At 35.9% G+C, this 14,656-nt stretch overlaps 1 protein-coding gene across 1 annotated transcript; it reads right to left on the bottom strand.

The window, feature by feature from the left end:
- Positions 1 to 749: 749 nt before the first annotated feature.
- Positions 750 to 14,137, bottom strand: dzip1l (DAZ interacting zinc finger protein 1-like). Its single transcript, XM_067374772.1, has 16 exons — positions 14,018 to 14,137; positions 9,077 to 9,643; positions 7,295 to 7,379; positions 6,994 to 7,118; positions 6,236 to 6,397; positions 5,930 to 6,058; positions 4,530 to 4,592; positions 4,299 to 4,445; positions 3,823 to 3,853; positions 3,654 to 3,713; positions 3,427 to 3,560; positions 2,853 to 3,042; positions 2,542 to 2,719; positions 2,152 to 2,354; positions 1,021 to 1,154; positions 750 to 896 (listed from the first exon to the last, which is right to left on the bottom strand). The coding sequence occupies exons 2-16, from the start codon at positions 9,587 to 9,589 to the stop codon at positions 750 to 752; spliced, it is 2,301 nt and encodes a 766-aa protein (XP_067230873.1). The 5' UTR covers positions 9,590 to 9,643; positions 14,018 to 14,137.
- Positions 14,138 to 14,656: the final 519 nt, after the last annotated feature.

Genomic DNA, 14,656 nt, shown 5'->3' with positions numbered 1-14,656 from the left:
ATAATTATAATCATGATCATCTTTAAAATATGAAAGCTATAGTGATAATTGTACAGTTTTAATAATCGTTCTAATTCTCTGAAAATAGGCAAGTCCACACCACAGCTATAATGATAAAGACATTGAAGAACTATATAGTTGGAAATACTTTTTTTTCCCTTCCAACTGATGAACAATAAACACACTGACAGCCAATCAGAAGCCTTCTTTGAGAGTGCACTATATAAATCTGAACTAAAAATCTGATGACATGTGAAGACACAAGTCTGTTTAAAAATGAAATTAAGATGATACTGAAAAATAGATTAGATTATAAATTTATATATATATATATATAAAGTGTTTTCCTTTTAATGTTGCTTTGTGTACTTTTTTCTACATTTTGTTTAAATGTAAACTGGTCATCAGTAACGTTTTTTCACCAATACAGTATATAATTAAATATCATAAACACACAAAAAAGTGTTTGAAACCCAATGATTATTTACAGTATATAAAAATTTGTACTACTTCCTGCTTGGCTGCTAAAAAAAATTTTTCACTATCAAGTGCACGGTTTATAAAAACAAAGCGCATGAAGGTTATACTACAGCACTCAAACAAGTAATGGCTGATATTTTTGGCTACAGTTTGTGGATACACTTATGATAATGATTCTTTTGCAAGTGCTTTTGTATTCCATTCGAATCTAGGAGAAAATTTGGGTTTGGAACGAAAACATGCATTTATTTGACAGGTCACATCACATGTCACCATGCTCCTGGTCTACTGGCCGCAGAACTCCATGCACTGGTCCCCGAGGTCCCGCCGACCTCTGAACTTTTGCGTACTCCTGCACGGTTTGCCGTGAGCTCTTCTATGGAGGATAGCTCCAAATCACTCTCCTCATCAGATAGCTAGGACAGGGTAATACAAAGCCATTCAATCCAATAATACAGGCATTGTTCAAAAACAAATTATATTTCTGCTGCAAGATTTCATGGTATGGAAATAACTTATATGTGTGCTATTTTTTTTTACCGCTCGCTGTTTTACAATGGATGGGCGAGGGGAGGGGCTGGATGGTGGCAGAACTCTAGTCCCGCCTACAGGTTTTTTGATTGGTGTGCTTAGCTGTCTTTCCAAACTTCTTGTCAGTGTTTGGACAACAGAACCTGCAATCATAAACCATTCATTTTAACTGACTAATACTGTAATACTGTACGACTAAACTATAATTAAACTGAATTGGAATGACAGGAAGGAATTTACTGCAATCAATTGTTCTGTCACCCTGGTCCATAAATGTTAATTTATTAAATATGATGAAATATATAATTTCAATTCAAATTTCTATAGGTGGCATTTAAAAGTCGATAGGTTTTTTTTGAATGGCTTTTTGATTAAATGCCTGAAATAAGGTTAACACAAGCTCAAGATATTTCAATATTTTATTTAATGACATAAAATAGATCAGTAATACCTTGTGATTTTTTTTTTTAAGTTTTTCATTTTTTGTTTATACTTAGTGGCTAAATGGGACTGCAGACGTTGTCAGGGATATTAAACATAATCATCCAGAACACACTAGTCTTCTTTTTTATAATCTTGCTCTTGCAAATCTAACTCAAAATTTCAGGGAAAATGTTTTTTTTTTTAGAAAAAAAAGTCAAAAAGAGTTGTCGGAAGCTTAATGGTCATGATGCTGAAGTCATGCAACCGTGATGTAGTTCGTTTTCAGCCTACATTTTGCTTTTTACATCTGGCGATTGTATTTAGGCTTCAGAATTCTTAAACGTTGTGTTAATTTGTGAAGATTTTCACAAAGGCTTCAACATTCATGATGAATAAAATGTGCAAGAATCAAACTTTTGTTGGTCACAGAGCTTTTCTTCTGCAATAATCCAAAAGCCATTGGAAATATTGACTTTTTTTTTTGTTTTTTTGTCAAGGGTACCAGGGTGATGCAAACTTCCAGGATGGCCTACAAAATACATCATCACTGCAGCACTCTATTTTGGCAAAATGATTTGCACATTGATATAGATAACAGAGAGCTTTGATCATATATATTATTTATATATATTAAACATATTCAATATTCAGATTAGTTCCAAATGGTCTTGTTGGGATTAAAATACATAAATATGTAGGAATCTAGCATTTCCTCACCATGTGGATTGGGAGCTTTCTGGAGTTTGGGTGTGTCTGCAGCCTCTGACAGCTCACTGTCTGACCAATCAAGCTCGGCTGTTGGGTTCAGCAGTGATCCTGATTGAACAAGGCGCACGGAGGGGGAAGGCTTGCCCCGTGAGCTGGTAATATAGGCACTGTCCTCAACTGACTCATCCTCATCTGAACTGAAAGGTGGTGTGCTGAAGAGAGAAATATACTCATTAAAGACAAACTGATAAGCCTGGGGTAATATTAATTATAGCTAAAAGCTGCTTGGCCTCTCACAATTCTATTTCGTGTTTTAATTTTCATATGTCCCTGAGTAGTATGAACATTTACCAATTGTGAGAAAAAAAAAATATATATTTACCTGTATATTATATATACCTGTTCTTTTTTTGCAGTGTTTTTGGAGTCTGATTTTGAGGAGGTGCTTTGGAGCGTGGGGTGGGTGTTGGAAAAAGTGCTTTTGGCTGCTGGCTCTTAGCCTTCTGAATGGACGGCTTTGAGCCATCCCTGGATCGGAGCGTTTTTTCCTTCACTGGGGTTGAATTTTTCTTTCCCCCTAAAAACAAATATACAAGATTGACTGATCTTGGTTCAGATGAGTGGCAATCAAATAGAACTGACATGAAAGCAGATAAGTAAGACATATGAATGGGTAGTGTGGTGGCATGATAAATAACACATCTGCTTACTCTGTTTCGAAATGCTGGGTGTTAATTTCCCATGGCTCTTCTGCAGGCTTTTCACTCGCCTGGTGACCTCATGTACCAAGTTGTCTCTATGGGTTTGAAGGTCTGGCTGCTGTCTACATCTCTGCAGTCGCTGACCAGTCAACAGAGTGCTCAGACTTTTAAATGTTTGCTTAGAGATGCCCTTGGTACCCTGCCAAAACATCATCACTTTAACCACTGAGCAATGTTTTTGAATTGCACAGTTATATTACATTCATGTGTCCATGGTCCAAAGTTAACTTTTTGTCAAACCTACTAATAGCAGGTGAAATAAGATTTACTGGCCATAAATAATGACACTTTTTAAAATATTTATTGATAATAAAAACTTTATATATAATTTAAAAAGTTGGTTTCAATAACAATTATTTATATCCTTTTTTTAAATTATTTAAATTTCAATTGTACTGGTAAATTATTCACTGAGGAAAAAGTAGTTAGTTTAACTTAACAGTTTAACTTAAACTTTTATTTACTATTTTTACTCCATTTTTGCATGTCAAATGTTAACATTCATGCCTGCAATGTGTTCTACCTTGCGCAGTCCCATATTCTCCAGTTTTTCCTCTAGTGATTTTTCTAGAATGGGTCTAGACTCTCTCATCAGTTCTGGCTTTCCTTTGTGTGACTTTTGAACTTTCCACTCTGGTTCATCTGAATCATCCAGGCCTGGAGGTGCATGCACAGTTGCTTTAAATACATCACGGCATGACTGGTGTATGCATACAGTATACTGTAATTAGAAACAACTGAACCACATACTCTCTCCTTCCTCCTCTGGCTCCTCAAGAGAATCTGGGGCATTCTGAGAAACCACTGGAACTACCAAATGGGAGAGAAAAATGGGCCAAACCACATTAAATTTAATTCAAAGCAACAATATTTTATTTAATCAAGCAATGAGTAAGTCCACATAGATATAATTCATTACCTGAGACTGGTATGACCGACAGTTTTTTAATCTGTGTGATAAAGCATCAATTAGAAAGATAATTAGAGTTTAAGAATCAAGACATCAGCAGATAATTTTACAATAACTACAATCACTTTAATAATCTAATTATGAAATAATATAGTTAAAAGGTAAAGTGCGCCATTTTTCAATGTGAAAATACTTAAAATACCTTTAAAATAATATCATAGGTTAATATGTAGAGATAAGTTTGTAGGTTGCAAGCACTGTGCTGCTTCTTTTTATAGGACGGCCTGCAATAAACTGTTTGGAATAAACTGCAATAAACTTGGGATGAGAGGCGGAAAGGCTAGTAGGGCGGTTTGGGGAAACTTCTGGCATCTGGAGACATTATTTTTGCAATTATGTTTGGTGCCTCTAGTGGAACTTCACCTTTAAGGAATCATTTTCTGACTTTCGTCCACTGCTTGGGAATGTACAAGTAAATAGCTAACCTTCTCCTCTTGAGATTTGATGAGCCTTTCCTTCTGGCTCAACTGAGAAGAGAGAGAGACAACCTGCTGCTGAAGTTTCTTCAGACTGGAGCTAGAGTTTTTCTCCACCGACAAGGCCTTCAGAAGCCTGGCATTCTCACTCTTCAGCTGTGATACACACATACAAATCACAGACGTGATGAGATTTATTCCAAAATGTTGCCCAGACGGTGCAATACCAGAAAGACTTGCCTCTTCTTGCTCCTGCTTGTGTCTAGTCTGTGATTCCTGTAATTTCATCTTCCATTCACTTTTCTAAATGAAAAAAAGTGGACATGAATAATTACATTTATTGAGTATATTATATATATATATATATATATATATATATACATGCAACTTTAGGTATTGGTATTTAGACATGTAGACATGGACAAGACAATCTGCTGAAGTTCAAACTGAGCATCAGAATAGGGAAGAAAGGCGATTTAAGTGACATTGAATGTGCCATGGTTGTTGGTGCTAGACGGGCTGGTCTAAGTATTTCAAAAACTGCTGATCTACTGGTATTTTCACACACAGCCATCTCTAGGGTTTGCAGAGAATGGACTAAAAATGAGAAAATATCCACTGAGCATCAGTCCTGTGGGCGAAAATGCCTTGTTGATACCAGAGGTCAGAAGAGAATGGCCAGACTGGTATGAGCTGATATAAAGGCAACAGTAACTCAAATGTCCACAGAGGTCTGCAAAAAAGCATCTCTGAATGCACAATACGTCGAACAATACCTTGAAGCAGATGGTCTACAGCAGCAGAAGACCAAACTGGATGCCATCCCTGTCAGCTAAGAACAGGAAACTGAGGCTACAACTCACACAAGCTCACCAAAATTGAACAACAGAAGACTGGAAAAACACCACCTGGTCTGATGTGCTTCAATTTCTGCTGCAACATTCAGATTGTAGGGTCAGAATTGGGCATAAACAACATGAAAGCATGGATCCATCCTGCCTTGAATCAACGGTTCAGGCTGCTGCTGGTGGTGTAATGGTGTGGGGGATATTTTTGGCACACTTTGGGCCCCTTAGTACCAATTGACCATTGTTTAAATTCCACAGTCTATCTGAGTATTGTTGCTGACCATGTCCATCCTTTCATGACCCCAGTGTATGCATCTTGTGATGCTATTTCCAGAAGGATAACGCACCATGTCACAAAGCTCAAATAATCTTAAACTTTTTCTTAAACATGACAGTGAGTTCTCTATTCTTAAAGGCCTCCACAGTCACCAGATCTCAATCCAATAGAGCAACTTTGGTATGTGGTGGAACGGGAGATTCAGATGTGAAATCTGCAGCAACTGTGTGATGTCATCGTGTCAATATGGACCAAAATCTCTGAGGAATGTTTCCAGCACCTTGTTGAATCTACTTCATGAATAATTAAGGCAGTTCTGAAGGCAAAAGGGGGTCCAACCCAGTACTAGCAAGGTGTACCTAATAAAGTTGCCGGTGAGTGTATAAACATGTTTTCCGAAGAGTTATTCAGTGTTTGTAGATGAATAATCCCTTCCTTGCCAATTTAGAGGACATTGAATAATAATGTCCATTCATTCATGACTCAAGCATGATGCACAAGGAAAGAACCCTTACCTTCCTGGCCATCGTCTCTTTCAGCTTTCTTTCTCTGTTTTCTCTCATTTCATTCTCAGGGTCAATCTCTTCTTGTAAACTGACATTGTTAAATGGACCCACCTCTTTGTTCTGCAACAACAGCAGTTTCTATAGATGGAACAATGACAAATAACATAGAAAATTATGACAAAAACACTAAACTTTTCCATCATACAAAAACATGCTGCTACAAACTACTGAATGGCTAGTAGACAGACATAGCAGAGGATCTGTCTCCATCTACTGGTGACAATTTGAATGTTCATTTTAAATGTGCATACTCACAGCCTCTATGGATGAGCTCTTGCTTGCCATGTCTTTTGACTCCTGGAGAAACAATTGTCTTAGTTCTCCAATTTCTTGCTGAAATTTTCTTCTTTCCTCTTCTTTCCATCTCTCCAACACTTCTTTCTCTGACTGTTCTCTCCTTTGCTGCTCTTCATGTTCCTGGTAGAATTATTTGATATATATTTTTTTTTAACAAAAAGGTACTTAAACTGGTATTTCATATGGAGTGTGTAAGGATACAGAGCCCCTAAGAAGACATGGTGAGGGGAAATAAAACATGAGATGGAAGGAAAAAGTGCTTTTGCATTTGCTGAGAAACTTGATCACAAAATGTTTTTCTTCCCCGATTCCTTTTTTCCAATCACCATGTCCCTTTAGGTGCTCATATAAAGGAAAAATTCTATTTCAGTGCTTTTGGGTTCGCTCACAAAACTTTTGTGCTCTCCCAGTAAACACTTTGACAAACAATACAGTGCAAATTCCAATCGAATATTGCCATTCAAAGCCCAAAATGCACATTTGCCAGTCCCCGTCCACTTTCATTGTATGGAAAAGAGCAGCTTGGCCATTTTTAGGTGAACTATTCCTATGAGAAGTATAAGGCATACTAAACTGCCGATAAAATAAACAAATACATTAAAATGTTCAGAAAGTAGGCCTACCAAACATTGGAAATAGTTATAGAAGGAAATATGTTTATTTAAGAGGTTTAGAGCTGTATGTGATGCTGGATCTGGATTCAAACACAAACTCACCTGCTGCCGCCTCAAACTGTCAGTTTCTCTCTCTGCCTGAAGCTGCATCTGTGTCAATCTCAGTCTTTCCTTCAGTTCTTCAATCCCATCTTCCATCTGGTCAACCTTCCTTTTCTTCTGCCTCTCTGAGACACACAAATGCACAAGCAGTGATACTGAGTTGCCGAAATATTCTTTTTTTTCCACATCATAGAAACAGTTATCAAGTGATTAAACTGCTATCTTCCCTATATCTGAAAATTTATGAAACTTAGTTTGAAAAATAAAAAAATAAGGTGTGGACACACATTTTCTCACCAACCTGCATCTGTGACCTCAGGATGTCTTCGCTGAACATGTGCTTGTAAGTAGGAGTAGTTGACAAATGATTTTTCACAGAACTGGCACTTTCACAAGGAAAAGGGATCAAAACATTAGTTTTATGATTATTAAAGGATCTTAATTCACTTTAGTATAATGCAAAACAAAAGTTTAATGCTTTAACTGCTTTAATATAATGTAAAAAAAAAATAAAAATAAATAATGTTTATTAGCTAATATGTACAAAGTTTGGGCTCAGTATGATTTTTTTTTTAAAGAAATTAATACTTTTATTCAGCAAAAAAAACATTAAATTGATCAAAAGTGACAAAGACATGTACAATGTTTCAAAAGATTTCTATTTCAAACAAATGCTGTTCCTTTGAACTGTTTATTAATTATTCTATTAAATTATCAGTTTCCACAAAAATATTAAGTAGTACTACTGTTTTCAACATTGACAAAATATATGAAAATAGAAAACAGTTATTAAAATATATATATATTATATATTATATATATATATATATATATATATATATATATATATATATATATATATATATATATATATATATATATATATATATATATATATATATATTCTATTAATGATCAAATAAATGCAGCCCTGGTGAGCATAGAGACTATATTCAAAAACACTAAAAAAATCTTATGGACCCCAAACTTTTGAACTTTACTGAATGAGTATGAGTGTACCATTTTACAGTTTTTTTAATTGTTCACACAGTTTCTGAAACCATAGCTCCATTTCTCAAAACTCTACACACAAAATCACATAACATGCACACAACATGCAAAACGTCACACATCTCAAAAGCAAACGCTTCATTCAAAGCTATTTTAATTCTTCTAAAAATGGTGCTTTTGCATAGTAACTCTACACACAAACCATCAAATGATTAGCAATATACACGGATGTGAAAAATGTAAAACACTACTAAACTGTGTCTTTTGCTTGTTCAGTGTGCAGTGGAGAGGACAGTTATAGCAACATACATGTATGTGCACAAATACACTATATATACAGTATACACAATTGATTAATTTTACTGAACTGAATAAACACTGACTGAACTGACTTGAGCTGAATAATGACACAATTGGCTTGAGCTGCTTTTCAGACAAATTTGTTACTATTGTGAAGTCACTTTGAAACAATCTGTATATAGTATAAAGAGCTATAGAAATAGAGGTGAGGTGACTTGACTTGTATGCAGTATATACTGTATTTACAAAATAAACAGAAATGCATGGGTGAAAAATGTATTTGTTTCTCAAAACATTGAGTTTTGATATCTAATTAATCAAATTATCTATATTTACACTATAAACAAAAATGCAAGGGGGTAAATATAAATTATTTCTTTCTCAAAACAATGAGTTTTGATTTCTAAGTGAACAAATTATGTTTAAGTGTTTTCACACATGATCATTGGGTGTAGGTAATCGGTAAATGAGTGTGGCATTGAAATGCCAGTGTTTCCCAAATGAAACACAAGCTTTTAGTTTTGAGTGATGTGCCTTATATAGAAAACTGTGTTTAACATTTTGCAAAAAGTCTGTTTTACAATTGCAAACTGAGTGTAAAGCAGATGATGTGCTTGCAGTTTTGCGGACTTGGTCTGAGGATTAGGTATATGAGCGAATGCTTTCACTGAGTGGGCCTCAAGTACCACTTTTAGTGTATAAGCAGTTTTAACAAAACTGTAAAAAGACATTTCACAAGTTCTTTATGTGTACAACTTTTTAAGAAAATTACCTTGTGATAATTATTAGCACTGGCCTGCAGGAGAAGCTGTTGAGTGCTGATCAACTTCTTTCTCCGTCGATTCTCCAGCTTAGTTTCTTGCAGATTTTTTTCGAGTTCTGCTCGTTGTTCTTCTCCTCGCTGGACCAGAGAGAGCGCCGCCTGCAGACGCTCCTCCAGTCCTGACAGCTGAGCGCTCAGGAAGTCCTGGCAGTGCAGCAGGTACTCAGTGCTCAGCTGAGACATACGAAGCAACTTGATCAAAGAAGGGTCAGCAGGCCCACGGCAGTTTGGGCACCGCTCGCCGTCCACGGCACAGAACGTTACGGTCATAATGAAATCCTGAAGCACACTGACATCTATCTCTCGCGCAACACGGTCCACATCAAGGGCGGAGATACGCCTCCAGTCTATGGGCTCAGTGCGTGAGCGGAAACGGAAGGGCTGAAGTTGGTGTGCTGGGCTCCAGGGTGGTGTGGGGGACAGAGCAGTGTAGGCCTCAACAGGGGAGAACTGGCCCAACATGGTGAAAGGTTTGCGATACAAAGATGAATCAATGTGGTGATTCCTAAACAGAGGCTGAATCGGGAGAGAAAACAAAGAGAATTTCTAGTTTAGCTATGACAACCAAATCAGCATATCTGAATGATTTCTGAAGGATCATGTGTCACTGAAAACTGCAGTATTGGCTGCTAAAATTCAAATTCAGCTTTGCCAACAAAGGAATGGATTACATTTTAAGTATACACTCAACTAGAAAACAGCTATTTTAAATTGTAAAAATATTTCTGATTTTACTGTGTATAAACTGTGATCAAATAATGCAGTCTTGGTGAACATAAACGATTTCTTTCAAAGACTTTAATAAATCTTACAGTAGTGTAAATGGCAAGAACTTAAATTTCAAGCTGTTCATCACACAAAGCTATTGCATTGTGAATTATGACCAAATTTTAAATTTTTCCTTTATTTCCAGTTAGGCTAAAACAGATTAATTATTCATTTTTATTATTTTTATTATTATAATTATTATTATTATTTAAAAAAGGAGGGATGCAAAAAATCTATTTTTTTTCTATTCTAAGAGAGTTGTTAAAAAAAAAAATGAGTATCACTGTCCCAAAGACATATTACTCCCATAATATACAAATGCACAGGCACATGCCCTATTTTTACTACCAAATACCAATTCCTTTGCCTGTAGATGGCAGACAACATAATGTGAAAATCCATCTCTATGACAACTGTTAAAGCCATTGTCAGTGGGCACTCTTGCATTATTGTTTGTAGGGCTGTATTTCAATAATAAGCTTTCCAAAATGTAAAGAATAAAATGCTTCTGAAAAATTATGTTCTGTGCAGTAGGTATGATATACATTAGCACTGACATAGTACATTAAGTGCATCAGCCATAACAACAGAACCAAACATAGATCTATTAAGTGAGTACTGTATATGTATTTCTTAAAGAGCAATTTCTTTATAATAGTCAAAAACACACATGTAAATCTGTTTACCTGAAAAGGCACTTGGTGAGAGTTCATCTCGCTCATATAAATCAGTCATAGTGTCTGAACTGAGTTTGAAGCCTCTTAGTTTACATATCAACAATAAACCGTCTCTCTGCAACTCAAAACACAACCCATCTGATTAGTGGCTTATAGTATTTTACTTCCCCTGTTTCTAGACAACCAGCCACGCCTGCAAATCACTGACTTCACTGACTGCAGATCTCAACAGCTTACCAGGCAAATTACCTGCATCAGGCATCCTCTTCTGTTAATAGTAATTAAAGGATCAATCATGATAATGTGATTTAATCAAAAACTTTCAGAGAATTTCAAGTTGTAATTTTATTTTATTAAAACACAAAACCTTCTCTTTATTAGGCCACAGGAATGTTAAAGTGTGCCACTTGCATGAATAGGTGGGCAACTTGTTAACAAGCACATTGTAATGTTCATTTTTTGAAGAACATTCAAATGAAATTCATACAAAAAATTACTTGAATACACAATTTTCTATGATCAACAAGTTTGTTATTTCTGAAATTTCTGAATTCAATTCTGAATTTTCTTAAAAAAAAAAGAAAAAAAAAAAGGCATAAATAGTTTGGCATAATATTTTAGTATTATTTCTTTATAAAAAATAAATAATAACGTATTTTGGTTTGGAAATATTATAAATCAGATCAACGTCAGTGTAGCATTACCAAGATGCAGGATGCAGTTTGTTGTCAAGTGACCAAAACAAACACCCTTACTATATTTTAAACATTTTAATGAAAAGGATTTCGACAAAATGTATCAAAATCCTGGACAAAATCCTTTATTAGTGTGTATATATATATATATATATATATATATATATATATATATATATATATATATATATATATATATATATATATATATATATATACAGATACAGTGGTGTGAAAAAGTGCTTGCCCCCTTCCTGATTTTTTTTTTTTTTTGCATGTTTGTCACACTTTAACGTTTCAGATCATCAAACAAATTTAAATATAAATCAAAGATAACACAAGTAAACACAACATGCAGTTTTTAAATGAATGTTTTTATTATGAAGGGAAAACAAAATCCAAACCCACATGGCCCTGTGTGAAAAAGTGCTTGCCCTCCGCTGTTAAAACATAACTTAGCTGTGGTTTATCACCTGTGTTCAGTTTCTCTAGTCACACCCAGGCCTGATTACTGCCACACATGTTTACAATCAAGAAATCACTTAAATAGGACCTGCCAGACAAACTGAAGTAGTCCAAAAGATCCTCAAAAGCTACACATCATGCTGAGATCCAAAGATATTCAGGAACAAATGAGAAAGAAAGTAATTGAGATCTATCAGTCTGGAAAAGGTTATGAAGCCATTTCTAAAGCTTTGGGACTCCAGCAAACCACAGTGAGAGCCATTATCCACAAATGGCAAAAACATGGAACAGTGGTGAACCTTCCCAGGAGTGGCCGGCCATCCAAAATTACTCCAAGAGCGCAGCAACGACTCATCCAAGAGGTCACAAAAGACCCCACAACAACATCCACTTGCTTCAGTTAAGGTCAGTGTTCATGACACCTTAAGAAAGAGACTGGGGAAAAATGGCCTGCATGGCAGAGTTCCAAGAAGAAAACTGCTGCTGAGCAAAAATAACATAAAGGCTCGTCTCAGTTTTGCCAGAAAACATCTTGATGATCCCCAAGACTTTTGGGAAAATACTCTGTGGACTGACGAGACAAAAGCTGAACTTTTTGGAAGGTGTGTGTCCCATTATGTCTGGTGTAAAAGTAACACAGCATTTCAGGAAAAAGAACATCATACCAACAGTAAAATATGGTGGTGGTAGTGTGAGGGTCTAGGGCTGTTTTTCTGCTTCAGGACCTGGAAGACTTGCTGTGATAAATGGAACCATGAATTCTGCTGTCTATCAAAAAATCCTGAAGGACAATGTCCGGCCATCTGTTCGTGACCTCAAGCTGAAGCGAACTTGGATTCTGCAGCAGGACAATGATTCAAAACACACCAGCAAGTCCACCTCTGAATGGCTGAAGAAAAACAAAATGAAGACTTTGGAGTGGCCTAGTCAAAGTCCTGACCTCAGTCCTATTGAGATGCTGTGGCATGACCTTGAAAAGGCGGTTCATGCTCGAAAACCCTCCAATGTGGCTGAATTACAACAATTCTGCAAAGATGTGTGGGCCAAAATTCCTCCACATCACTGTAACAGACTCATTGCAAGTTATTGCAAACGCTTTATTGCAGTTGTTGCTGTTAAGGGTGGCCCAAGAAGTTAATAGGTTTAGGGGGCAAGCACTTTTTCACACAGGGCCATATAGGTTTGGATTTTGTTTTCCCTTCATAATAATAACCTTCATTTAAAAACTGCATGTTGTGTTTACTGGTGTTATCTTTGATTCATATTTAAATTTGTTTGATTATCTGAAACATTAAAGTGTGAAAAAACATGCAAAAAAAAAAATCAGGAAGGGGGCAAGCACTTTTTCACACCACCGTGTGTGTGTGTGTGTGTGTGTGTGTGTGTGTGTATATATATATAATATGCATTTATGCATACGGACAAGATGTTATGCTAAAGTTCAAACTGAGCATCAGAATGGGGAAGAAAGTTGATTTATGCGACTTTGAATTTGGCATGTTTGTTGGTGCAAGACCGGCTTGCCTGAGGATTTTTTGCCTGAGGATTTTCACTTGCAACTATCTCTAGGTTTACACAGATTGGCCCAAAAAAGAGATAATATCCAGTAAGCATCAGTCCTGTGGGCAAAAATGCCTTGTTGATGCCAGAGGTCAGAAGAGAATGGCCAGAGTGGTTTGAGCTGATAGAAAGGCAACAGTAACTCAAATATCCATTCGTTGCAATGAGGTCTGCAGAAGAGCATCTCTGAATGCACAACATTTCGAACCTTGAAGCAGATGGTCTACAGCACAGCTAAGACTGGGAAACCGAGGCTACAATTCACACAAGCTCACAAATCACCTGGTCTGATGAGTGTGTGTGTGTGTGTGTTTTCCATGAATAATATGTTTAAAACGTTTTGGAAAATGATATGTAGCTTATTCAAAGCCCAAACAAAGTTAGTATTTTTTACTTAATTACCCCACTTGACATATTTGCAGAATATAAAACATGGTTTAAACGTTGTAACTAACCTATACCAGACACATTTCTAACTTGAGACATGTGATTTAAACTAGATTTTTAAAAGATTGCTCCCTTTTATCATCTCGGATGTCCTTATTTGTCATTGACCGATCTGTAGTCTTACTAATAACAGTACAACGGTATAAATCGATAGCAATATAACGACATAAATGTATAACGTATGTAAACAGTTTCTGCGGTCAACGATTGGCAACGGCAATAACAATGTCCACACTGATAAACGTTATAGTTAATGTACAGAGATTTCAGACACTTACCTTTGTCTCTCTTACAAAAGGTAAAACAACAGTTTATAAGTTAAAAGAGGAAAACCGGAACAATTCATGATGGCAGTTTCAAACTAAAAATTGAAAGAAGTTAACAGCTGGCAACTGTTGCTGATGGGCGGGGCTAAGAGAGAAGCGCTTCCTGTTGCCATGGAGACCACTGACTCATGACCTCAGGTGCCCAACTGAAGATAAGCAGAGAAGAGGAGAAGAGGCAGTTTTTCAGGAAATTGTTAGTTTAACCTCTTGTGTTGGCCTATTATATTGTATTGTTATATTTTTGTTAAAGTAAACCATGTAAACAGAGTTTAATATAAAATCAAATGGATAGCTAAATGTTGGGTTATATAAAGTGGCAGAGGAGAGAATTTTTCAAGCTTGGATTGATCAGTAACGTTAAATGAAAAGCGCTTCCAGTCCACTGCATACTGAAGAATGGGTAAGAATACTGTGCCCTGACATACACTAATTTTCAGATTGGTCATTTCTTTGTTGTTATCGTACCCTTTTTAAAAAAATAAATAAATAAAAACATAAAATATTTTTTAGAAGAATATGTTGTATGCCTATTAATAATATTTTATCAGATAACAATATTGCATATTTTTTGATACTTTAAAATCATCTTAA

The sequence above is a fragment of the Chanodichthys erythropterus genome, chromosome 21, assembly GCF_024489055.1.
Source record: "Chanodichthys erythropterus isolate Z2021 chromosome 21, ASM2448905v1, whole genome shotgun sequence".
Classification (NCBI taxonomy): Eukaryota; Metazoa; Chordata; class Actinopteri; order Cypriniformes; family Xenocyprididae; genus Chanodichthys; species Chanodichthys erythropterus.
The sequence above is the reverse complement of the archived record's forward strand: the minus strand, read 5'-3'. Positions and strand labels throughout refer to the sequence as shown.